This window comes from Poeciliopsis prolifica, unplaced genomic scaffold (genome assembly GCF_027474105.1).
Source record: "Poeciliopsis prolifica strain line A6 unplaced genomic scaffold, Auburn_PproV2 SCAFFOLD042, whole genome shotgun sequence".
In the NCBI taxonomy this organism is placed as follows: domain Eukaryota; kingdom Metazoa; phylum Chordata; class Actinopteri; order Cyprinodontiformes; family Poeciliidae; genus Poeciliopsis; species Poeciliopsis prolifica.
In genome coordinates this window covers 5,211,942-5,237,112 of record NW_026562417.1, presented here as the reverse complement: position 1 = coordinate 5,237,112, position 25,171 = coordinate 5,211,942, and the positions used below count along the sequence as shown (strand labels likewise).

The window sequence follows — 25,171 nt, the reverse complement described above, 5'->3', positions numbered from 1 at the left end:
ATTCCAGAACAAATAACAATTCATGACAAAAAAATAACAACTAGGAGTTAAAAGGTATTTAGCCGTCTTCTTTAAGGTTATAACCACAAAACCATATGCATTCAATAAGGGTCATAACTGTCACAACAAAATGATTTTTGCGCTAATTGCATCGTAGTTCACTTTGCGTTCAAAGAAACCTGATTTACTTCAGGAGTTAAGCTTACAGTTTTGCGGAAGAGTGTTGGGGCCGATGAAAAAATAATTCAGATTGTTTTTTCCTTATAATTTATAATTCTGAGTATAAAGTTATGGTCAGAAATCTATTCAGTGCAGAGTGAGTGCAGCGCTTGCAGGAGATGAGGTATTTATTCCAGCTTAAAAATCTCATCTGCATCCAGCTTCAGCATGAAAACATCACGAAAAAGGAGAAGAAACTATATTCGGTATTTAAAGAACTCTGAAGAAGCTTGCGTACAATGCATCGCTTGTGTAAAATGAAAACATATCCACAACAATACCAGTTAGTAATAATTCAGACGGCCCGTGAAGGCATCCCAGGCTGTTTATAAGCTGGATGTTTTCGTTCAGCTGTTTCCGCTCGGCCACCGCCAGAAACAGCACCTCTGCGTCTCAAGTCAGGGTTCCCCAGCTGGGGCATGTCCCGCCATGTTCGACCTGAAGGCCGACTGGAACTTGTCCTTTGCCGGGTGCGGCTTCTTGGGGATCTACCACATTGGAGTGGCCAGCTGCTTGCTGGAGAAAGCCCCGTACCTTGTGAAAGGAGCCACCCGGCTGTACGGGGCCTCTGCCGGAGCGCTCACCGCCTCAGTTCTCGCAAGCCACGCATGTATAGGTAAGAAAAATATTCATAGAATATAATAAAGCCATGTATTTGTTGCTTATTGTTGATATGTGAGGCTGTTCAGTGTTCAGTGTTGAACAGTTTATTATATGAATGCTACAGAAGACAGGAAATGTGATTTGCAGCATATTGTTCAAAAGTTAACTTCCCTCTGCATGAGTCAAAGCCAGTCTAACTCCCATTCTCGTGAATGAGCGTAATTGTAGGAAGCGATCAACAAAAAAGTGTCGGTCTGTACCGACCTCTGCACGCTGACTGATAAAGAGGCTGCGCTGACCTCTGTCATAAGAAACTGTTCACGTGGGCCATAAAGTGCTGATCGTGTGCTGCTGTTATGTCTGTCCCAGCGAAATGCTGTGAGGACGTCATTGAGGTGGCAAAGGAAGCCAGGAAGAGAAACCTGGGCCCACTCCACCCAACCTTCAACCTAGTGAAGGTCCTGAGGTCCGGCCTGAACAGGGACCTCCCCTCTGATGCTCACGTCCTGGCCTCTGGCAGACTCTGCGTCTCCCTGACCAGAGTGTCAGACGGAGAGAACGTGCTGGTGTCAGAGTTCGGTTCCAAAGAGGAGCTCATCCAGGTGTGTGCGTGCGAGTGTGTGTGTGTGTGTGTGTGTGTGTGTGTGTGTGTGTGTGTGTGTGTGTGTGTGTGTGTGTGTGTTAACCCTGTGTTTTGTCATCAGGCTCTGGTCTGCAGCTGTTTCATCCCCATCTACTGTGGACTGATTCCTCCATCCTTCAGAGGAGTGGTAGGTGTAATATTACTAGAGCTGAAGGTTAATGATTAATCAGATTAATCGATTATTTAATCATCAAATAACTCGCTTAGTAATTGATTAATTGTTAACTGGAGTATACAGTCTCAAAAAATGGCATTTGCTGAAAGAACAACACACTCAGAGCAGTAATGAAGCCAAAACTGTACAAAAACATATACGTTGCATTTATGATAAAAAAAACCCCCAAAATATTCATCTGTAAGCTGTTCTACCCTGAACTCCTCACATGGCAGATTTAGCGTCTCCTGGTTCAGATTCCCTAAAAAAAAATCATATCAAGTAACTTTTGCATGAATTAATTAATGAAATAGTCACCAGATCAGCGCTACATTCAGAGGTGGTTCGAGCCTGGTTGCTGCGCTGGGCAAACCATCTTCCACCTGCCCCCAGTCTGGGCCATTCATGCCACCCCTCACGAAAGTCACCCTGGGCGGCTGCCCATCCCGCCCATATCAGAGACTGCCACTGTATAGATGTCACATTAAGTTGAAAAGCTTGAGCTTTTCACATGTTGATGTTAGAAGGATGTTTTTTTTTTGCAACAAATAATCAAGCTTTCACTAAAGTAATTCTATTATTGCGTTTAAGACACTAAAATGTTTTTCTAATTAAAGGGGGATTATTTGTTTAATTGTATCTTTTAACATTTCTGATATTGCACAAAAATGCTGACGTGGTTAAATGAAAAATCTGAAGAATGTACCATTTTTTTATTCGATTTAATGTTTAATTTTTAGAATAATTGATTACTAAGATAATTGTAAGTTGTAATATGATTATTAGTACTTGTTTCACTGAACAGGGAAAAACAATAATTATAATGATACATTTTAGACTATATCAGATCTAATGAAAGCAATGTTTGATTTATCACAACTCTAAGTCACACTTTGTTTTTTATTTAATGAAATCTTGAAAAAATGTAAATCTGGTTAAATTTGAAACAGAATCATAAAGTTTTTTTCAGGTAAAATTATCCAGAATTGTATGTTATCTGTTATTGTAGTAACTAAGCTATTCAACAGTTGTTTTGACTTCTTGTTTTGGATCCATCCATCATTCTGACTGAGCTTCTGTCACTGGTTACATTGACTTCCAGAGTCATTCAGTTCAAACAAAGTCTCCCAGATTAGATTGGATTCTCAACGCAGTGATAAAGCTGTAAAGTTAAGTGCACTGCCCTGGAAGTAGATAATAATCCACCAGATAAGTTCATATATAATAATGTTGCAAAGTACAGTTCAGTCTTCTAGAAGTTTCACTTTAACATACAAACAAGCAAATAATTTTTAGCAAATCGTTTAACATAGAGAGATCAATATGTAGATAAGTAATGGCCAGAGGGGACACAGGATCACCGGGGGGAGGGCAGAGGGTGATGACTGTCTGAGGGTATTGCTGTCTTGGAGTACATGTATCTACTTGGTTCGAAGAGTTCTGACACCAAATAATTTAAGGAGTCTGGTTTCAGAAAAGCACATGTAGCAGTGGCAGAAGAAGTTATGTAAACTGCTGATGACACCAGATAGTCACTATTTTGATAAAAAGCAGAAGGTTATAACCAGGAATTCACTGAAAACTGATTCCCCAAAACAAAAACAATGAACAGATCCACTCTGTGGAGAAAGTTGCATTTCCTGTGAATATAAGTGAGAATTTTTAATGACAGGGCCTCTGCTCTCTCAGCTCATTTGGAACTTCTGGCCTGCTTTTTGCTTCTGATCATTCTTCTTTTTTGAAAGTTTTCCACTTTTGTGTATATTGGGGAAAATGTTTACTGCTTTAATAAAGAGTGAAAAACAGACATGTGCTATGGGAAGCTTATCACTAGTAAAGATAAAAACTGCAAAAGGTATATTAATAAAATAATATATTTTTGAACGTAGTACAAAAAAAGCCTTTTATAAAAGTGATAAAAAGTGAACAGTAAAAGCAGCTTTAGAACCATTCTGTGTTGAAAGTGAAGAAGAATAAAATAACCAAAAAAAAAGCCTTCACATGCCACAGTCCAGCTTTTAGGAAGAATCCAGATAAACCTGAGATCACTGATGTTCATCTGGGTTCTTTTTTGTTTTTTGGCTTTTTGTTTTATTTGATGCTTATGATTGACTTTTTATGCCACTGTAGTCAGTCGATCTCCTCTCTTCTTAGAAGACTGTTTGTCTTATTAATCTTATCGGTAGGATCAAGGCTGACCCTTCACTTTAAGTCTTCAAAATAACAGGGGATGACAGTTTTGTCTCAAAAAGTTTTTTTTTTAATTAATAAGAGAAAATGACACTGAGGGCTCAAGTTTTTTATTATTATTTTACCACTGCAGCAGCACCTTTGTCAAGATGCTGCAACACAGTAGTAAGCATAAGGATGGCTCACTTTACTGAGATGTTATGTTGCTTGTGATTATTGATGAAGATAGAAGCTGAAATCACATTTGTGTCTCAGACATGTAAACTGTCAGGTTTAACACCTATTAAAGAAGTCCTTAAACACAGGAAAGACAATAGAGTTAGATTCTTTCTTACTCGTGAGGAGAACAGACAGAGATGTGCTTTCAGTTACAATCTCCTGCTGCTCTGAAACCACATTTGCCTGCTCCTCTCTTTTTATTGTTTTTAGGATTCCTAATCACAAAGAAGGCCTTAACTCTAAAGGGAGGGGAAAACACTTCATCACATAGCTACAGCGCCAATGACAATCACTAACTAAAACACAAGGTATCTTGCACTTGATAGTCTCGTTGTAGACACAGGGTCAAACTGAACAAGTTGTACATCTTCACGGTCATAGTTTTATAGCAATCGAGCCGAGAGATAAACCTGCAGAAACCTGTAGTCACTGCTTTCGTTCAGTGAGGCCTTCTGAGAAAGGAATCAGAGTAATTCAACAATACAGAAACATTCTTAATTCTAAGATGAAATTAAACAATAAAAGCATATAAGAAAAGATACATTATATAGATGAATGAGAATAGCAAATATTTGATTAATAACATCACAATTTATCCAACATAAACCATGTATGAAACCTTGCCTTCTCTTCCCTTATTCTGCTTACTGAGCATTGCATTCACAATGCACAGGATCAATTATTTGTGACAAAATAGTTAGTTTATGGACAGGAAGTCTCCTCCATGTGTTATCTATAGGTTCAGTGCACTGTGTCCTGTCCACAGTAATGTTTACTGGCCCTTATCTTTTCTGTGAATGGATGTGTTTGTTTTGAGGAATAAGAACTGCAGATAATGAAATAGAATACACAGGAGAGGTCACCATGAGAAACTTGCATGCTTTATTATTTCTTCACAAATCGTTGCCAGTGTTGTCATTGTACATTAATTACAGAAAGAGGTGTGTTTTGGACACATACTTCATATTGCCATTGGTGAGGATCCTGCATCATTAAATAAACTGGAGAATACTCCAGGTGCATTCTGGGTGCCCCCCAGAATGTACTGGGACTCTTTTTGCAACGCATCAAAAGAGTTCTTTATGTCTCAAATCAAGAAGTCCTTAATAGAATGTGACAAACTGAAGTTGGCTTAAAGATCTCAAACATCTGCACATTATGAAAGAAATTCAAGAACAGATGAGAACCAGTGTCATTAACAATGTCAGTCTGGACAGATTTATAAAGCCATGTCAAAGACTTTGGGAGTGCAGAGAACCACAGTGAGAACCATGAGTACACATAGAGGACACAGGAAACGGTGCCAAACCTTCTGTTGCTTCAGTGCTTCTGTTGTGTCAGCACTGTTTTTGGCCTTGAAATCGCTCCATGTAGGTCATGTGAGGCCTCTGTTGAATTCTGACCAAAGGACCAAAAACTTGATAATTCCCAGGATTTTCATACAAATATTCTGTGGACTGGTGAGACAAAGGTGGGCCTTTTTCAAATAGTTTTTCCAGGGACTGTATGGTTGGAGCTGCTATAGAGAAAAAGTCCTTTTTCAGGTTCAGGTCCTGTTTTACCAGGAAGCTTTTCACACTTGCATTTAGGGCTGGACAATAACTCAGTAACAATCTATATTGCGATAAATACATGATCAATATCAATACATAGTTCCCACAAATCTGAATCAGAAGTGATCTGCACCATCTTAGTAGGAAAGTACATGCTCAATGCATAGCAGACCCATGGTTCCAGACCAGTTAAAAGAAAATATGTGGACAATTTTGGCCACTGTGCGAGAGAAAGATACATGAAAGTCACTGACCCGTATGAGATGGAGAAGGAAAACATGTCAGACGATGTGAACAAGCTGCCTCTGATCTCCTACTATGACATACTAGAACTATGACATACTTCACTTCACTACTTACTAATTTTGCTAGTTTGGCAGTACTACAATAAATATCACTGATATTTATCTTATTATCAGATATAAAATATGTGATAATATACCCCAAGTGGGTAGGGTGATCAAGTAATAGTTGTAGTGTACTTCGATAGTTTATAAGTTAGGAATGAGGTGAAAGCCAATTCTAAGATTGTGCCTTGTTTATTGTGCTGTCACATGAGAACTATGTATTCAGATCCCTAAAAAGAACCCAGGCAAATCTTACCAAGTCAGGCAAACATTATTCTATAGTTTACTGAGACATGGCTGCAAGATTTTATCCCACTGCGAAACATAAAATCTTACAAAGTATTTGTGGTCTAGTCTCTTCTGGAAATATTGTAATAAACTTGACATAGGACAAAACTAACTAAAAAGTAACTTTTTAGCAAGATATAAATATACAGATAATATTTCTAATGGAATATTCAATAATTTCACTGAATTCCTATCCATCCTGAATTGCACTGTGGGGGTTTTAGGCAGAGAAATAGGTGTAGCTGCTCAACCTCTCATGACCAGCTAAGCAAGGTCGGTGGCATCTACTAACTCACATATTCTTTGGTTACTTAGCAACAACCTGTTGAGTAACTTGCGCAGTAGCAGTTTCAGGTTTGGCTGTGCCTCTGAACTGTTTAAAAACAACAATTTGGAGAGAAAGCTGGATAAAACAGGAAAGATCACACCACAGTCTAGTAGGATTTCAGATACATAAAACAAAAACTAATCAATAATTATTGATACCCACTGATAAGAAATGCTTATATAATGATTCATTTTCTTTGAATATTTGTAAAAACATTCAAAGAAACATTCATATTTATACAAAACTTATTACAAAATCTGAAACTTAACTCACATTGTCATAAAACGCTTCTAGCTGAGTGTACATTTTTACTTTGACTTTGTTCCTCTGACACTGAAGAAAACTTCAGTGTCAGAGATTTATTGTTGCAAAACCAATTTCACACCATTTTCACACAAATCAGAGCTCCTTTGGTTTACTCCACTAATAACCAGAACCCAGTTGTACTAAAATATAATTTGTGTCCTTTGGATAAATGATTGAGATCCTGGATTTATTAGAAAGTAGGCCACCTTGCTCCACTATTAAGTCAGAGTGTGTTTGTACATGCGGATGTGTGTGTGTACCCAGTGCTCACTCTGATCTGCATTCCTGCTCTGCCCTACTTTCTGTAGCTGGCACTCTGTGAACAAACCTGTTCTTCTCTGACTAAGTGGAAATTTACAACCATAGCAGTCCTCCTCTGGGAGCTCAGGGTCATGGAACCCTTCTTTTCTACAGAATGGAAGCAAGATGTTGTCCTCTGAAGAATAGTAGATCAGTCAAACCTATCTCCTTCCCTGAGTGTGGCTGTACAGTTTAAAATGCTTCCTGTGAGGAATGTTGATGTGAGAACTGTTGCTCCATAGTGCACGGAGAAGTCATGGCAGAAAGTAAATCTGTGCTGGATTGATGGAGGTCTGGAAAACCTGTTGGAATCCGAGGTTCCTCTGCAAACCAGCTTGCTGGTGTGGAACATTAATATTACAAATCTAAAATTGAAAGAGCTCTTTGTGGGTACAGAAGTCATATTCCACTGGGAAATTAACCATATGTCAGGAGGCTGATGGTTAAAATACTCCAGTAACAAACAAATCACTCTCTGTAACTTTTAGCAGAAAACTGTTAGATATCCTTTTGTAACTTTCTAAGAAAGCTTAATGATGGTATTAATTGTAATTCAGTGGAAGTCTCCTATAGTTAAGTGTTCTTTTTTCTGCGAAATATGACTTATGTGGAATTGTGAATTATTGATGGAAAATTCACCTATTTGCTGAACATCTTCCTGTTTGTTTGCGTATGTGCAGCGGTATGTGGATGGTGGAATCAGTGATAACCTGCCTCAGTCGGAGCTGAAGAACACCATCACCATCTCGCCCTTCTCTGGTGAAAGCGACATCTGCCCTCGGGATAACTCCACCAGCTTCCATGAGCTCCGTTTCACTAACACCAGTATCCAGATGAACATGGGGAACCTGTACCGCCTCAGCAGAGCTCTGTTTCCCCCAGAACCCAAGGTAGAAACTCCCACAATGCTATGCTGTTCCTCAGGAAACCACTTAAAACCTGGTGATGTTGCTGTTCATTCGCCACAACTTCAGAAGATGCTAACTCTCCTGCCCCCTGGTGGTCACACAAACCTTGCTGATTTCTACTTTTAACTTAACACTTTGTAAATGGGCAGTTTAAGTGGTAGTCATTTTAGCTTCCTGTCCTTTCCTGATTATGGTAAATTTTATTAAAGATGTTTTTTGGGGGGACAAACAGACATTGGCATGTGGTGCTGATCAGGAATGTAACCCAAAACTTTACATACGTTTAAAAACAGTTCATCAGTTCATTATCTTCATCAGTTTTCATCAAAATCCAAATAGCGTTTTTTTTTTTCAGTTTGAACTTTCATTTAGTTCTAATGGATCACCAGTCCAGAATGTTTGTGAGTCTCAACAGTCAGACTCCAGAGTCATAGTATGCATATTTTCACCAATTCAGCCTACTCTTCTCTTTCTATAAAAACACATACATGTTGCATATTTATATGAATATATAAATATGTGCTCAGTGAATGTCTCAGACAACAGGGAACGGAGGTTGAGTTGCCAGAGATACCATCATGGGAGGACAAGCCCCTACATGGGATGTACCACCAGCAAATAACCCAAGTGGCTGATATCAGTAAATCCTACCAATGGCTGGAAAAAGCTGGACTCAAGGACAGCACAGAGGCCCTCATCCTGGCCGCCCAGGAACAGGCCCTAAACACCAGAGCAATAGAGGCCCAGATCTACCACACCAGACAAGACCCAAGGTGTAGGTTGTGCAAGGAGGCCCCTGAGACAGTTCAGCACATCATAGCAGGGTGCAAGATACTGGCAGGGAAAGCGTACATGGAGCGACATAACCAAGTGGCAGGCATAGTGTACAGAAACACTGTGCAGAATATGGACTGGAAACCCTGAGATCAAAGTGGGAAACATCCCCAAAGGTGGTGGAGAACGCCAGAGCTAAGATCCTGTGGGACTTCCAGATCCAGACAGACAAAATGGTAATGGCGAACCAACCAGACATTGTCGTAGTGGATAAACATCAGAGGAAAGCCGTTGTGGTTGATGTAGCAATACCAAGTGATTGCAACATCAGGAAAAAGGAGCACGAGAAACTGGAGAAATACCAGGGCCTCAGGGAAGAACTGGAGGTGAAGACCACAGTGGTGCCTGTGGTCATCGGGGCCCTCGGGGCAGTAACCCCCAAACTGGAGCAGTGGCTACAACAGATCCCAGGAACAACATCAGACATCTCAGTCCAGAAATGTGCAGTCCTTGGCACAGCCAAGATACTGCGCAGAAGGATAAGAACCACCCGCAGTGGGTGAGAAGGGAATTATTTATTATATTGCTTTGTTGTTATTGTTACCCCTGCCATTGAGAGTACACCTTAGCTGGTTGAGTGGAGAAGAGCCGGTTAATCCTTCTGGATTCATTCTCCCTTGTGTATCTCTTTAGGCGGCTGGACAAGGCTTGGAGCCTCTGTTTGGCAGTTTCGAGTGCTTCAGGTATGGGCATCTGCCTGTACTTTCTGGGTACTGGTCTTTTCATTGTACCCTTGTGGAGCTCTGACAGTTGGCTCACTTCCCTCCTTGTTACCTTGATTTTAGCCTCTAACCGTCTTTTCCATGGTGGGTATTGGGTCTCATGGTGCTCTTATAGCCAAGCGTCTCAAGGATCACTGATGCTGAGTTGTAGATCAGCTCATTGGTTTCTGTTATGGTGTTGGTAGGGATCGTTCTCAATGCTGCATTCACATTCGCACTTCACTCAGCCGTTGTAATTGGTGCCGGTTCGGGTCATGATTCTCTCTCTCAGGTCAGCTCTGTTTCGCTCATTGGGGCCATGTATCCCCTCACTGGGTGAAGAGGGGATACACGGATGTAGTTAAGTCCCCACAGTTCTGACATCCGGGTTCCTCCCTTTTGCCGTAGCATTTGTGTTGTATCTCGTCAATCTCAAGTTGTGATAGCAGTTGCCGTTTGCGGATGTTGGAACACTGAGCTACTAGTTGTTTAGCGCTTAGTGTTGACTGGGGATGTCGAAGTAACCATTCCTTCCCCAGTCTTTGCATGTAACCTCTCTGACTAGGGTTACTTGAGTAGTAGCATTCCAACAGATCCACATTTTCATCTCTCGCCCATTTCCGTCTTGTTCCAGTACCCATTTGTCATCAAGGTGCTCTGGTTCCCCAACACCTGACGCAGACCTTGTTTGGCCGGGCGACGTCTGAGCCGGCATGTTACGCAACTTAGTATCTCTCATGGTATGAGGTAGGCAGTAGCTTGAAGGGTCTTGCCTAAGGACCCAGACTGGATTTGAACCGCCCTCTCGGGTGATATACTGATGCCTTATGTATTGAGCTATCCAGCCAGCATATATATATATATATATATATATATATATATATATATATATATATTTATATATATATATATATATATATATATTAATTGTCTTCAATGAGAGTAAAAGTGGAACTGAAGTCAAATTGCTTGTTTTTGTGCACAAACTTATAAATCTGATTCTGATTTCAATGTTGACCAAAAATCGTGAAAGACAAGAAGTTGTTCAGAAATTTATCCAGTGAATAAATGATGTGGATTATTTTCTTCTTATTATGGTCTTATTTTGAAAAACTTCAGCTACCCTACAGGTAGTCAGAAATAGCAGTGGCAGGTGAAGCAAAGCCTCTGACCTGATGCCTTTCTCTCCCTCAGGTCCTTGCTGACATGTGTCAGAGTGGCTATAAGGACGCTCTGCGCTTCCTTCAGGAAAACAGTGAGTTCCGTGTTGTTCTGCCGCCTGCAGCCTTGTCTGAGTAGCAGTTAACCTGAACTGTGTGGTCTGTGTGTGTTTGTGCTGCCAGACTTGCTGATGCTGGACTGCCCCAGCCGCAGCCTGCCAGACTGCTCCGGAATCAGCCCCGGCTCCAGCTCCGGTCCCAGCTCCAGCAGCTGCTGCTCAAAGCCTGCTGAGGGCACCAAGGAGTGGGTGCTGCGTAGGCTCCGCCTGCTGCACAACAAGCACTGGTGGCTGGATGAGCACATTGTTCTGCCCACCCACATAAAGAAAGGTGGGATGTTGACTCTAAGTTTGAAAGTTGACCAGATAAGATGACGCCTCTGCATGCAGCTGAATAATCCCCCTCGTCGTGTCTAACAGTGTTCTGTGAGGCCTGCCAAGACAAATCGGGTCTTTATGCCAGAGTGTCTGGCATGCTGCCACTGAGAGTTGCTTCCTACATGCTGATGCCATGCACACTTCCGGTCCAGTCTGCATATTCTGTGGCCCAGAGGTAAGCTGGGGGGATCCACATGTTTATTAAAAGTTTAGATTTTATTCCTGTTCCAGATGACAATTAAATGCACAAAGGGACAGTAGCTGTACGTGACAGAAACTGTTAAATGTTCTGTGGGTATTAAACATTTATTCATAGAATATAATATACGTGAACATGTGCCGTGTGTGCGGCAGGTTTGTGGAGTGGATCCCAGAGGTGCCTGCTGACGTGCGCTGGCTGTTTGGGGTGGCAGGTGACGTGTACAGACAGGCCTGGAAAACCAACACAGTTACTGCCAACAGGTGAAGCACCTGAAGCCATCCCTTACGTCACTTTAAAGTCTTTAGTGAATATATAGTAGGTCCAAGTAACCAGCTGAGGAAAACTTGTATAAAGATGCATTTCAATTGACCAGTCTATTTGTTTCCTTGAAGGGCAATATGGAGGTTTTACAACAATAATAGTACCATATTATTAGCACAATAATATGGTACTATTGTGATAATGATAAATATCACAATAAGAACGAGAACAAAAATATTTATTAGTGTCACCATGTTGTGACAGTATAATTTTTGTGAAAGGATTGAGCTACTACTGTGAAGAAATGTATCGCTCAAAAACAGTCAATCAGAGTCAGGGGGAGGGTCTAAGCAATGTCAATCAACCTTGTGTTCCTGATGCTCAGAATGTGGAGAAACAACTTATTGTTCCATGAAAATCATTTATGCGCACTAATTAGTGTTAGCATTCATGGAAGTCCAGGACAGAGAGCGTTTAAACAAAGTAAATATTACTAGTTGGACTGGCAGATTAATTTATTATAACATGGTAAAAATGTCTTATTACAAGTGAAATAACCTCTCACCACCAGTGAGAGTCCAACTGGTGGTGGACACGCTCTCCTGAACACACTGACCATAAAATAGCATATAAACCCAACCAGACCAGACCCAATCCAACCAGGCCAGATCTGACCAGCCCAGACCCAACCTGAAGCTCTTAGTGGAGCGAGGTACAAGTGGCTGACCTTGCAGAAAGTTTCACATCCTGGAAAGTAGTAAATTCAAATTATAATTATTTTAATGACCCTAAATAAAATATTAGTCTGGTTTCATGTCACACAATGAAAAAAAAAAACGGCTCCATCGGTTCTTAAATGTTTTCCGATCACATCTGTTCATTTATAATCTCTTGTTCTGAATGTTTGCCTTGCACAGTGAGCGCTGCCTGAGGAAGTGCTTGAGTGTCCCGCCGCTCCCTTCAGACCCTGAAAGTCCCACACAGACCATCGTTCCTGCTCTTTCTTCCTTTGACCTTCACAGCAACTACTGGGACATCCCATCCCCATCGTCTACCTCCTCCTCTCTCACTGCCCCTGCTTCCCCACAGCAAGTATGCTTCTTTGTTGGCTCACAAGATGAGGCTCAGAGCCCTTAAAGGCTGTGAAAACCTGGACTTTGACTGGACTACACTCTGCTCCTTCTGGGTGGAGGGAAGGTGGAGTGAGCCTCATGAGGACTTAGCCCCTCCCACTGGGGAGCAAAGATGTGCTTCATGGCAGAGGAATGTAACTCTACCTGTGAGCTGTAAATTTGCACATATGTATTTATTCTAAAGCATTGATCTTGATTCAGATTTTATTTTTCTGTCCATTAACTGTGATGGGTCTTCAGCAAGTGCCTTTAGAAGTCTTTCATGTAAGTTTTGAAGTTTAGAAAGTCAGTTCCTTGAAAAACTGATAATCAATTTGTTTGAAGTCTTTAAAAATGAGGAAAATATGCAGTTTGCTTTCAGTGTTTTTAAAAGTTTTAATATATGGAAAATAAACGGTTTCCTAATTTTATCAAATTTTCTAAAAGATTTTTTAAAAATCTAGACTTCCTAAATTAAATGTTTTTATATTTACTTTAAGATATAAAAACAGTCTTAGTTTCCATTGTAAAACAGTTTTTGCTCAATAATGCAAATCATTTACCATACATTGCCTGTACTATGTGCAAATTGTCACACTCTATTTTATTTCAATTTGAAAAGTGACTGCTGAAGTGTGTGGTCAGAAAGATTGGAATTGTTTGTCTAAACTTTATTCAGTTTTAATCTAATTCAACCATAACAATTTCCATCCAGCCAACACTAACACATGGAGTTAAATATGGAGTTAAATAATGTTGATTTTGCATGATCAAAATCATGATTTTGCAAATGCATGCCTGGCTGTAACATCAGCCTGGTAAAGCAACATGTCTATGCAACAGTCATGTTGCAGTACAGTGAGAATGTTTTTTATCCAGTCTGCACTGTCAAACAGGGTCCGGTCTGTTTGACTGGGATATTTTCTGAAGATTTGTTCCATAAACAGTTCTAGAGCTGTTTAATTTTCCAGTCTGCACTTCAGTTCAGTTTTGACTAAAGTTCAACAAATTCTACATCCACTGAATTTGATGATGGAACTGGAATCTCTAATAACTTCAGTTCAATTGAAAATAATTTTTATTCCCAAAAGGGAAATCAAATGTTGTTGTATGATGTGACTTTTACAGACAGGTGGAGGACAATCAACAGCGTCAGACATCTTAATAATCAATAGGTAGAAAAGAAACAGCTACTCCAAACAGGTGTTGCCTTCTGTGGGGTTAACATAGAAATGACCAAAGGTTTTACTCCCCTCTTTCCAGGCCACAACATTTTCAAGCTTTTATGTATTTGGAGAGATCCAAGTTTTCTTAGATAATGTCAACCAGACTTTTGAGAGAAAGTCTGAATTAAAATCCATTTATGGTTTATGTTGACATATTGCTTGTTCAGACATGATTTTTTTTCTTTATGTTGTGTGTTCTGTAGTTATGATGACTGCCAGGTTTTTTTCAACATTCAAAATAAAGTTTTACTGTATCATCATTTGTGTTGGCTAGCTTTGTTGAATAAATAATGACAGTCGAGTACATTGTGGTTTTGTATAGTTCTGGTTATATTATTAAACCAATATCAGAAAATATTATATTTTTTCTCATTTACTTTTTATCCACAATCTTTTATGTCATTTGTGGTTTTTCTTGTAAAGCGTTTTTGAGCGTCCTAAAAATAGAAGTTTGATTCTGCGCTATTATTATTATTATTATTAGGTCGCTTTCTCAGTCGGATGATGCTCGCCGCGCATGCGTCTTCAATCCTCACCGTCATCATTTGAAGGCTGACCTCACGGTGCTCTGTGCTTCATTGTATTACGGTAAAAACACTGCGAGGCGAGCTGACTGGATCCGTGGTCTGATGAGGAAGGATGGCGGAGGACGTGAAGGAAGAGTCGGTGGCTTCTAACGATGAGTCGGACCGAGCAGCATCTGACGGGAGCCTAAGTAACACGGTAAACAGCCGCTTCATCTTGCTTAACGACCATTTGTTTAGCAAAGACGCCGCTTTGTGTCGTGGATTTTAAGCTGACGTCAGGACTCGCTTATGCAAAGAAAACTGGGCAGACAAACATTTCACGCAGCTACGTCGGAGCTATGTGGCCGTCATGGCCAGAAGGTTTTAACTGTCATCTCTATCCTGACGCGGGTTGTTGCGTTGGGGCAGATGCTGACAGAAGGCTCCTGTCTCCTGCGGAGGATGGAGATCTGTGTTGCTGAAGCTGAGAAAAGGAGCGGTAAGAATGCAGTCAGCATACAGGAGACCTTCACTGTGTACCTAGTTGAGACAAGGTGAGCACAGCAATCCACTGGTTGCTGTTTGAATATGTCCTGTAGTTTGACACCTGATGTTTAAAAATGCATGCAGCTGCACTTCCTCCTCTTGTGATGTTGCAGAATTCAACTTCTGTTTTTGTTTTCTTTTGTTTTGTCTTGAATAAAATTTAAAGACCAATGGATGCAATCGCAGAAGGCCGTAATCCACCGCCTGACTCTCTGTGGAGGCGATACAGTGAGTTTGAACTGCTGAGGAACTATCTGATAGTTACATATTCATACATCGTGGTTCCTCCTCTGCCAGAGAAGAGGGTGAGTTCAGTATTGCTCCTCATAAAAATGTCTGTCCCTCATTCATTGTTTCAATGCAGCATACTGCTTCCACATATTAATGCGCCTCTCATTTATTAGTTATTTTATGTATTCAGGCATAACTTGCCCAAAGCATCACCCTGGTGGGAAAGCAGCATTGTGGCATTGTTTATTCACTTCAACACATTTCCTGCTTAAACAGCCATTCAGCCCTGCTTGGTATCATTGTCTTTCTGAATGACCCAATGTGAACAAAGCATCAGTTGTTGGACAGATGGTCTCACATTTGATCCTGGAATATTTTGATTCAGCTGACTTTTTCTTCAACACATCAGTGCATCTTACTGGCGGTGCTGGATATTTACTCCTTCAGTGGAGTAATTCTCTGTCCAACATGGTGTGACTCAAAGTACCTGAAGAAACTAGAACAGTATGTCTTCTCAGGGATTTGATTTTGTTCTCTCATTTATTTAAAAATATGGATTACATTAGGTTTCATAGCTTCTGTACAATCTGTGGAATCTAATCAAAATCTTGAGTAGATGAAGAAAACCGTTTTCTTCATCTACTCTGCTTGGGATTGATCTTGATCTCTGTAGAAATATAGATGAAATCAGATATTTACTGAAGTTTTTGGTCATTTATTCAAAGCCAAAGGTTTACATAGTTTTATGATTATAATTCCCTGAAACCATGTAGAAAAACCTATAAAATTATGTGATGGACTGCGACAGACTGACGACCTGTCCAGGGTGTACCCCGCCTCTTGCCCAGAACGCAGCTGGAGATAGGCACCAGCACCTCCCGACCCCGTTAGGGAGAAGGGTGCTCAGAAAATGGATGGATGGATGGCTGGATGATGTGATGGAATTATAGGCTTTTGATTGGTTACTTCGCAACACCAGAGTTAACTGGAGGTAGTATACCTGTGAATGTATTTTAAGGTTACAAATGCTTTCCTTCCTTGTGTGATGTAGAGGAGCAAATAATCAATCATCACCAATAAATCAGGTATTGAATTGTAGACCTATATAAATAGGCTTCATTCTTTGGTCCAATTTCCACATTCTTCTTTTCGAACAATTATATGCAAGCATAAACGAGACTGTCCAGGTATCATACTGTCTGGGAAGGAGACATGATCTGTGTCTCAGAGATGAAAATGCTGTAGCGTGAACTGTGTGAATCACCCTCAGAACAAAGGAAAAAGACCTTGTTTAGCTGGTGATAGCTGGTCATTTCCAGCACAGTCTGGGCTCTCTCCTCTCGACTCAGTGATGGTGATTTTCTGCTCTGTTTTAGAATTGTAGTCTGCCTGTAGTTTTGGTGATGGCAGAGGAAGTGAATGAATCTGTTCAGTCTTCACACTTCCAAATATTGAATTAGCATTAACAGTTGACTCATTTGGATCGTTTTTTTCTCTCTTCACAGTGCAGGATGGTTGCTTACAGCGCAGAAAATTTTCGGTTTCATAGCGTCAAACTGGCACATTGCATATGTCACAGGCAAACATTAGAGATTGGGTAAAATTTACAAGATCATACCTCCAAAAAGGAATGGTTTCTCAGTAGCCAAGGCTCCAGACTCTTTGGACAAAGCAAAAGGTCACACAAGACGCTGGTTTTCACCAGGCTGGACCGGTGAGGGAGTGTCATTATCCAGAGTGAAAGAAATTCTCTCCCAACACGGACTGAAACGCCTCTCAGAGTGGAAGAGCCAGAACTGAAAAAGCAATATAATAAACCAAATAGGTTGTTTGTTTTTTTCACTTAGTACATTTCTGGTTTCAACTGTATACAATGGATAAAATAAGAACTGAACATCATAACATTTTTCTTATGAAATATATCTCTATTTTTATTGACATTATATTCACACTGGTAACAATCCAGGTAACACATAGAATGAACTATGTGTGTATGTTGAAATGCACAGATTTTACAGAGAAGAGACTGAGACAGCAAAATGCAAAGAACAAAAACTTTTAATATCACTTGCAAGTGGAGAACAACACAGGTAAAATCATAGCTAACTCTAGGTGTGTTCTGAGGAGGCAGAAACAATCACAGAATCATATACAGTTTCTTGACACACAGGAAGTGGGAGTCGTTTCAAATGCCCAATCCCTGAGGGGGAGGCGTCCTTTACCTAGCTTCCTTCAAAGCCACTCAGATAAGTTGAGCATCTCATCCTGCTCCCATAGTGGGGATGCACAAACTATTTGTCATCTCTTCCCTTCCAGGCCGCTGGCCTTGGTCCTCCCTTTTACCTACACAAAGGAGATGTGTTCTATAAGACTGAGTTACTAGGTGCAGCTGGATAGGAGAGAGAAGTAGAAAAACAGCTTATACAACTCAGAATATTTTATATACGTCTAGATGTAATCTTAAATATTGTAGATAATTAATTTTTGTTCCACATGTGTTATAAGATAATGAAATAATCTTTTCATTATCTTTGCACATAAATAATGAAAGGATGTGCATGAAGGTATAGAAAGCAAGAAACATGCTGAGGCATGTGATCCAGATCTCAGCCAGATATGGGGAATTTCACTCTGTATGCTCCACAATCCTAGCTGCATTAATCATAATTCTCAAATCTGGACTTGTAAATTAAGTCACAGTTTTTTCTTTCGTTCATTAGATCAGATGAACTTGAGTGATGCTCTTATTAAATATATCAGATTAACTCATCGTATCCAGTAAACTGGTCTTTTTGTCAGAATGGTTTTGAAGCCAGGCTTACGGTGCTTTTCAGCCATCATCACCCTGTTTTATAAACAAAAACAAGGTTCAACTATGACTTTTTTTCTTTCTCCCAACAATAGACAAGAGCCTTCACCAAGCCTGGCTTGGCACATTTTACAAACCTTTTCAGGTGTACAGAAAGGTGGGGGTAATGTGTTTTCTGCTTGCAGGCAGAGTTTGTATGGCACAAGCTTTCTGCAGATAACATGGACCCAGACTTTGTGGAGCGGCGCAGGATTGGGCTGGAGAACTTCCTGCTCCGTGTGGCCTCTCATCCAGTTCTCTCCAACAACGAGATGCTTTACCACTTCCTCACCAAGGTGTGGAATGTTGCTCCTTTGTTTCTGATCCAAATTTGTGTCCTATAGAGCTCACTTCCTATAGCACAAAGACATTTGTCTGTGACTTTATGTGGCAGGAGCATGGCTGGAAGGAAATGGTGTATGAGACGGGTTTCCAGGCAAAGGTACAGGTGTGCAGCTCTGCTTTCTGTCATCACTGGGATGTTCTCTGTGTTCTCTGGGTTTGAATGTTTCCTGGCATTTCCTTTGCAGGCAGATTCCAGACTCAGAGCTTTGAGCGCCACCTTCAGGGTGAGAAGTCCACATAAGTAAGTCTAACAGTATGAAACCATAAAGTCCTCATAGTTTTGTTGGGATATATATTTTTAAGATAAGATGTCTTTATTGTCACTCACATAGAATAACCAATGGTATTTACGGTATCATTTGCAGATTATTGTGAAATATTAAATGAAGAGTAGAATTAACCAATGTTCCAGTTACTGTGAATCAAATCCATCTTTAAACAGGTGGATGTCAGCCTTCAGTTAAAGGAACTCAGTGCTTCAGCATCTTTGTGGGTTTTTTTTGCATTTGTTCCATCAGAGCAAATGTCCTGATGTTTTTTTGTAGCTTTTTTGTGTGAATTTGCTCCTCTGGAGCAAGGCTGTCCTCTCCTCCAGGACCAGGGCCGTGCATTATTCAGATGAGCGCCTGCTCCAACATAGCCTGTCCAAATGGCTGCATGGTCTCCTCTGCAGGCTCTGCAGAGATCTGAGCTCTGCCCTGCCTGGGACGATTAATCAGGCCAGGGTGTAAAACCTCCAGCCAGCAGGGCTGTGAGGAAAGATTCAGAGTAGCCATTCATTTAGACCAGGTTTTCATCTTGACAACCTCTGTAACTGAAGGTGACATCCCTGCTATAGAGATGGTCAAAAGTGTTTCTGTCACTAAATAGTTATTAATAATGCTGAGGCTTTCATTCTAGAAATTATATTTCATTAATGTCTTCATCTCAGACGCCTAGTGAAGATGAAACATTACAGCGACGGGCTTCAGTCTCACACTTCTCAGCTACTTCGAGCACGAACTGTAAGTTCACACACACAAACACACATACATTTTTTCTAAGTGCCTAAAATCTTGTGAGGCAGTTAAACCCCACAAATAAGAGTGTTGCCATTGTCTACCTTTTAAAACTCATTTATTTAGTCACTTTTGTAGACAAATTAAAAGTTGAACAAATTTGAATATTATTTTAAAAGGTATTATTCCACTAATTAAATTCAAATTGTGACACTGACTCCTCAGACACAGAGTGAAATATTTCCAGAATTTATTTTTGATAAATAAACCTAGTTGGTGAAGATAGGCACCAGCAACTCCCAACCCCACTAACGATAAGGGTGAACAGAAAATGGATAGATGGTTGTAAGAGGAGGGGGAATATTGGAGGACAAGGGGTTGGGGGTTTAATCACAATATCCCGCCCGGTGCGGTTGGTTATGTCTTCTGTATCAGAAACCACGAGCAGTAGTTTCACTGTTTCAGTACATCCTGAAAATGTCACACTTTGAAATTATTTCTGTTAATTGACTCCTGGCTGTTCCTCTGAGCCTCTCAGCAGCAGAGGCCATCTTTATTGCTGTAAACATCAGAATGTTAGAACACAGCTGTGAAACGTTTTATGCTCAGTATTAGTGGAGAATTCCTGCAGATAACAGTTTCTCTCTCCTGCAGAGGGTTGCTGATAGACTGTATGCTGTTTACAAAGTCCATGGAAACTATGGACGAGTCTTCAGGTTTGACAACATGCTTACATGCATCCTTTATCTGAACTAAAGTGATTTAGATATGGGACTGTTCCAGAAGTGACGTTATTCTCCAGTATTGGAGAATCCCTTGTAAAAATGGATTCATTGGTGTGTTCACTACAGTGAGTGGAGTGCCATTGAGAAAGAGATGGGAGACGGACTGCAGAGCGCTGGTCATCACATGGATGCGTAAGAACTCACTCTCTTGTAATAAATCAACTCATCTGGTAGTTTGTCTGAGGATGCTCTTTTGTAAAAACATGCAGAAGGACTACATGTTGACAGCAGCTATGTTGGTCATTCACTTACAGCTATGCTGCCTCAGTTGACGACATCTTGGAAGAAGAAGAACATTATGCTGACCAGTTGAAAGAATATTTGTCCTACGCTGAAGCTCTGAGGTAACGTTCAGGAAGGGCTGTGTGCATGTATGGCCCTGGGACTGTTCCAGAAGTCAACAACAGTCCAGCTGTGTGTGACATAATATAAATCTAGATGCAGCTGTTGTGTTTCTGTGCTCAAAAGTTTAATAGAGAACACCAGAGAACAGTTATCGTCATGGAGACCTAGGAAAACAGTAGCAGGCCAGAGGGAATGTTCAAAGCAGGGTTAGGTTTTGCAGTAGCCTGAGAGCATTAACCAGAGAAGCAGCCAAGATATCCATGGTTACCCAGGAGGAAGTGAAGAAATCCAAAGCTAAGGCTGGATTACCTGTTCAGTGGAAAAGTATTAGTTCACAAATCACAAATCTGGACTTTTAGTAAGACAGGCAAGAAGAAAGCCACTGTTAGGAGAGTCACCAAGGTTTCTCAGAAACACTCAGCTGGCTAAGCTACACATTGCTCTGCTCATTAAGAGAAATTTGAACTTTTTCATCTTCATTCAAAAACAACAAAACAAGGAATGACAAAGAACATACATTGCGTGTGTGGAAGCTGGTTAGAGCTGGTGAAGATGGATGGATCTAAATCCAGGACAACCCAGGAGGAAACCTATTAGAGGCTGAAGAAGCAAGACAAGCAGCCTGAGGATACAGCCAGATGGTTTAAATCAGCCTGAATACTAATGCAGCCCACGCCATTAATGTTTCATTTGGAAAAGATGTTCAAAATCATTAAGCATTTTCCCCCCACTTCATTGTGTTTTCTAACCCTAATGTGGGTTTATAAGTGTGAGGTATGAGGTAAATAAGTGGAATTCAGTGTTTCCTTTGCTTTGCAGGGCAGTGTGCAGAAAACATGAGCTGAGCCAGTTTGAGCTGGAAATGGCTTCACAGGACCTCATCTCTAAGAAGCAACAACGAGAGGAGCTGGCCACCGGGGTACATCATGCAGCATCATGCAGTATTACACATTAGGTCCTTCACTCCAAACTTTATGTTGCCAAAGGGATCCAAGTGCTTTAATTAATCTATTATGATCACTTCCAAGGCCGCAGGTGTATAAAACCCAGCATCTAGTTATGCAGACTAATGCTGCAGACAGTAGTGAAGGAATGGGTCACACTATAGGGCGATTCCAGCCTACATGGCAGGATACCACTGCTGTAATAAGTCCTGGCATGAAACCTTCTTTTGGAGAGTGAGAAGCAAATGTGTACATGTGTTTTTATTCAGTGTATTTAAATTTCTGGTTTCTTCTGTAAATGTTTTGTTGATCATGTCCTATGGATGGATGGATGTTAGAACCATCTGACACGACTCTGCATCATACAGACCTGTGTCACACATGATTGGTCTGCTTCAACCTAATAGAAGACATTGGAGATTATGCATCTCTAAACAGGTGGCATTATGAGCCATCCGATATGAAACACTCCCTAAATGAATGCATAGTGTTGGACCATGTGTGAAGGCAGATGAGTGAATGTTTTTTTTTTGTCCCTCGAGGGGGCCTTTTTTTTTTTTGCAGGCTCTAGCGTTCCTTATATGACAGTAGGCTAAAAGGTAGGGGTTAGGAGAGGGGGGAAGACGCACAGCAAATATCGTCGGGTCCAGGAGTCGAACCCGCGAAGGCCGCATCGAGGACTCAAGGCCGCCAAATGTGGGTCGCGCTGTCCCCTACGTCACCACAGCAAGCCCCGAGTGAATGCTTTTGGCATCATAATGTAACATTTACAAACTCAGTCTGGTGTTCTAAACATGTAACTAATCCAGAAGGCAGTAACTTTTTATTTATTCCATTTTCTGTTTCTGTCTCAGATAGTGCGCACTTTCTCCTTAAAAGGCATGACCAACAAGCTTTTTGGGCAAGAAGCACCTGAACAGAGGGAGGCCAAGCTCAACCTACTGGAGGAGCTGATAGCAGAGGGTGAAGAGACTGTGAAGGAGAAAAGAGCTGAGTGCGAGTGAGTTGCAGACTGTGTGAAAGCAGCAGCATGGCTGATGGATCAGGTTCTGGTACTGCTCTGCTTCATTTGTCTTTCTCTAGGGAGCATGCTGAAAAGGCATGGGGAGACATCGTCCGTTTTAAGGATCAGAAGGACAAAGATCTGCAAGAGGCGCTCATCAACTACGCTCTCATGCAAATCAGCATGTGCAAGAAGGTAGAAAAGAGCCTAAACTCAGCGTGCATTTATGTGTTTATGCTCACTGTCTAGTTTCATATCTACTCTCTTTTTGCAGGGAATACAAGTGTGGAGTAATGCCAAAGAATGCTTTCTTAAGATGTAGAGTCAAAGCTGTACAAGCTCTACTAATATAAGTGAGACCTGTGGACACATTTACACAAAGGAACATCTTTTCCAAGTACTTTGAAGTACTTGGAAGGGGAAGAACATAAAATGACATGGAACCTGATGTTTAAACTTTTAATATGTTCAAAAGTTACATGCTGGAGATTGTTTCTACGCTGTTGGATCTATAAGAATGAGCACAGTAGGAGAATGGGCTGGTGAGGCTGAAACTAGAGGAGAGGGAATGACAATGTCTCAGGCTTAATCCAAAGGTATAAAGTAGGACCAAACGATTAGGACCTCAAAAGCTCAAATATTAGCTGAACCCTGACCTCAAACCCTGGGAGGACTTACAGCAGAGAAGGAGGAAGCCCAAATCATTCCTTCTACCAATCCGACTGGACAAAGATCAGATCCCAGACCGCAGCGTCTTCGCCCGTCTTTAACCGTACAGCTTGGTAGAATATTAAAGAGGGTGGAATATCGACTCTGCTGCCAGGAAATTAAGTCTTCAGTCAGAGGTCTCTGCAGATTGATTGGTTGCGAGACTGACTGCTACCAGAGATTCTTTCCACCCACAGCCTCACCATACAAAATGATTCTTTGAATTTAGTTTTAATTACCTTTTGAGATAAATGAAGTATTTTTTAATTGAATCAAAACTTTGACACAGAAGTCCTCAAAAATATCTATGTCCCCTTATATATATAAAAAAACATAATCTTGTAATTAGTAAGACACTTAATGGTATTGTTTACAAGGATCATGTAATATAAAACTTCAGCAGTGTGTTTATTACCAATGTGTAGCAATTCTATCGATGGTAAAAAAAAGAAAAGAAATTACATTACAATTGCAAAGGGCAATTCATGTGATCCAAACTGGATCCAAAGAAACAGAAGGGAATGAAGGAAACTCCATCCATATAAATCTCAGGAAAGGAACGTGGTGATGAAAGGGAGAAACTTGAACCAGATGTCCAACATGAGCAGAAAGGCTGAAAATCTTAAGGTGTAACTCATGTGGTAACATAGTTCAAAGCACAAACTATTACAGTGAAAACAACAAAGCAAAGCACACACCAATGCGATTTATTACAGATCCACATGGTGAGAGAAACACAATTTTCTTATCCAAGTACTTTGAAGTACATTGTGTTTCTCTCACCATTCTCTCTTAACTGTTTGTCTGTAATGAACTGTCTACTGTGTGGACTCGCCCGTCAGCTAGACAGTCAGATGACAACTGATAGTTTCAAATCAAATTGGATTGTCATCAAAGTTTATTTTCACTGTAAAACTCAACATTCTGTTTAATAAAAGACTTTGAGTGAACACAACTTAATTCTCATCAACTTGTTTGTATTGATCTTGAACATGTGGTGTGAACTTTTGGATTAAAAATACTCGATAACTTCATCTATTTAAGTTGAGTTCATGCGGGAAAAAAAAGTCAACTATTTGAAAGTGGTGAGGACTTGAGGTTATGAAGCTTGACGTTCAGACATTACTCCATTTCTGCTCAACTGAAGAAAAAGTTTTGAACATTTGTGCCACTGATTTCAGTGTTGGTAAAAATAAAATATGCTCTGATGATGCTATGTTTCTTTAATATGTTGCAATAATTGATTCTGTTGAGGCAATTTGTTCATATGTGGCAGAGGGGATCCCACAATGCCTTGTGCCACTGGCATCAGCAAGTTTAAGGAGAAACGGTCATCTGTACAGTCAGTTCCTAGAATGAACCACTTTCAGAGCAGTTCTCTAATTAGCCAGTTTTGCCATTTCTATTTGCACAAAAATGGGCTATGAGTGAGCTGTATGACTGGTGTTCTGCCTGATGGAGCAGCATTAATTATGTTTTCTGAAAAAAATTTGAAAACTATGTATATCATACATTAAAGTTTGCGCAGAGAAACAAATAAAAAGCAGGAGCCAGGAAGTATTTCAATTAACAGTTTTCTTTTTAGATAAGTGGTTTCTACTTTTTATAAAAATAAGCTTTGGGATTTGTTCCTGTAATTACAACATACTCAGATTTATTCAATTAACTTCAGTGCATGTGCAGAAATGTTAGCATATATAGGCCTATATTGTAATTATTTTATGTGTTCTCTTCCACTATAAAATCTGATGATGTGTCTCTGGAGATGACATGAGACTGGTTGGAGTCTACTTTTTCTTTATTTTTGCCTCTTTAGATCATATTGTGAAGACATCCTGTGTGTAAAATGCAGCTGGTTGAATAATAAGGTGGAGCACTGCTGGGTGTGAAGTGAAGAAAAACGATTTGGTCGCTTGAGGTA

At 40.5% G+C, this 25,171-nt stretch overlaps 2 protein-coding genes across 3 annotated transcripts; both read left to right on the top strand.

Moving 5' to 3' along the window:
- The first annotated feature begins 555 nt into the window (after positions 1-555).
- On the top strand, positions 556-14,251 carry pnpla3 (patatin-like phospholipase domain containing 3). Its single transcript, XM_055055432.1, has 9 exons — positions 556-835; positions 1,192-1,424; positions 1,527-1,592; positions 7,831-8,040; positions 10,788-10,848; positions 10,937-11,143; positions 11,233-11,365; positions 11,545-11,652; positions 12,571-14,251. The coding sequence occupies exons 1-9, from the start codon at positions 649-651 to the stop codon at positions 12,788-12,790; spliced, it is 1,425 nt and encodes a 474-aa protein (XP_054911407.1). The 5' UTR covers positions 556-648; the 3' UTR covers positions 12,791-14,251.
- Positions 14,252-14,523: 272 nt separating this feature from the next.
- LOC129376028 (sorting nexin-4-like) lies at positions 14,524-24,462 on the top strand. Of its 2 annotated transcripts, none has more exons than XM_055055431.1 (14): positions 14,524-14,714; positions 14,927-15,051; positions 15,210-15,348; positions 18,269-18,418; positions 18,517-18,564; positions 18,653-18,708; positions 19,399-19,471; positions 20,120-20,181; positions 20,317-20,382; positions 20,505-20,594; positions 21,415-21,514; positions 22,394-22,539; positions 22,623-22,737; positions 22,817-24,462. In XM_055055431.1, the coding sequence occupies exons 1-14, from the start codon at positions 14,631-14,633 to the stop codon at positions 22,862-22,864; spliced, it is 1,302 nt and encodes a 433-aa protein (XP_054911406.1). In that variant the 5' UTR covers positions 14,524-14,630; the 3' UTR covers positions 22,865-24,462. The 2 variants fall into 2 exon arrangements, with proteins under 2 accessions (XP_054911406.1, XP_054911405.1); XM_055055430.1 differs by having other exon boundaries at positions 18,517-18,570.
- Positions 24,463-25,171: the final 709 nt, after the last annotated feature.

Coding starts and splice junctions, on each gene's coding strand:
- pnpla3 (XM_055055432.1), top strand. CDS start 649: ATGTTCGACCTGAAGGCCGACTGGAACTTGTCCTTTGCCGGGTGCGGC. Junction 1,593..7,830: donor CTCCATCCTTCAGAGGAGTG/GTAGGTGTAATA, acceptor GCGTATGTGCAG/CGGTATGTGGATGGTGGAAT. Junction 11,366..11,544: donor GCATATTCTGTGGCCCAGAG/GTAAGCTGGGGG, acceptor TGTGTGCGGCAG/GTTTGTGGAGTGGATCCCAG.
- LOC129376028 (XM_055055430.1), top strand. CDS start 14,631: ATGGCGGAGGACGTGAAGGAAGAGTCGGTGGCTTCTAACGATGAGTCG. Junction 14,715..14,926: donor ACGGGAGCCTAAGTAACACG/GTAAACAGCCGC, acceptor GCGTTGGGGCAG/ATGCTGACAGAAGGCTCCTG. Junction 18,419..18,516: donor TTTACCACTTCCTCACCAAG/GTGTGGAATGTT, acceptor TTTATGTGGCAG/GAGCATGGCTGGAAGGAAAT.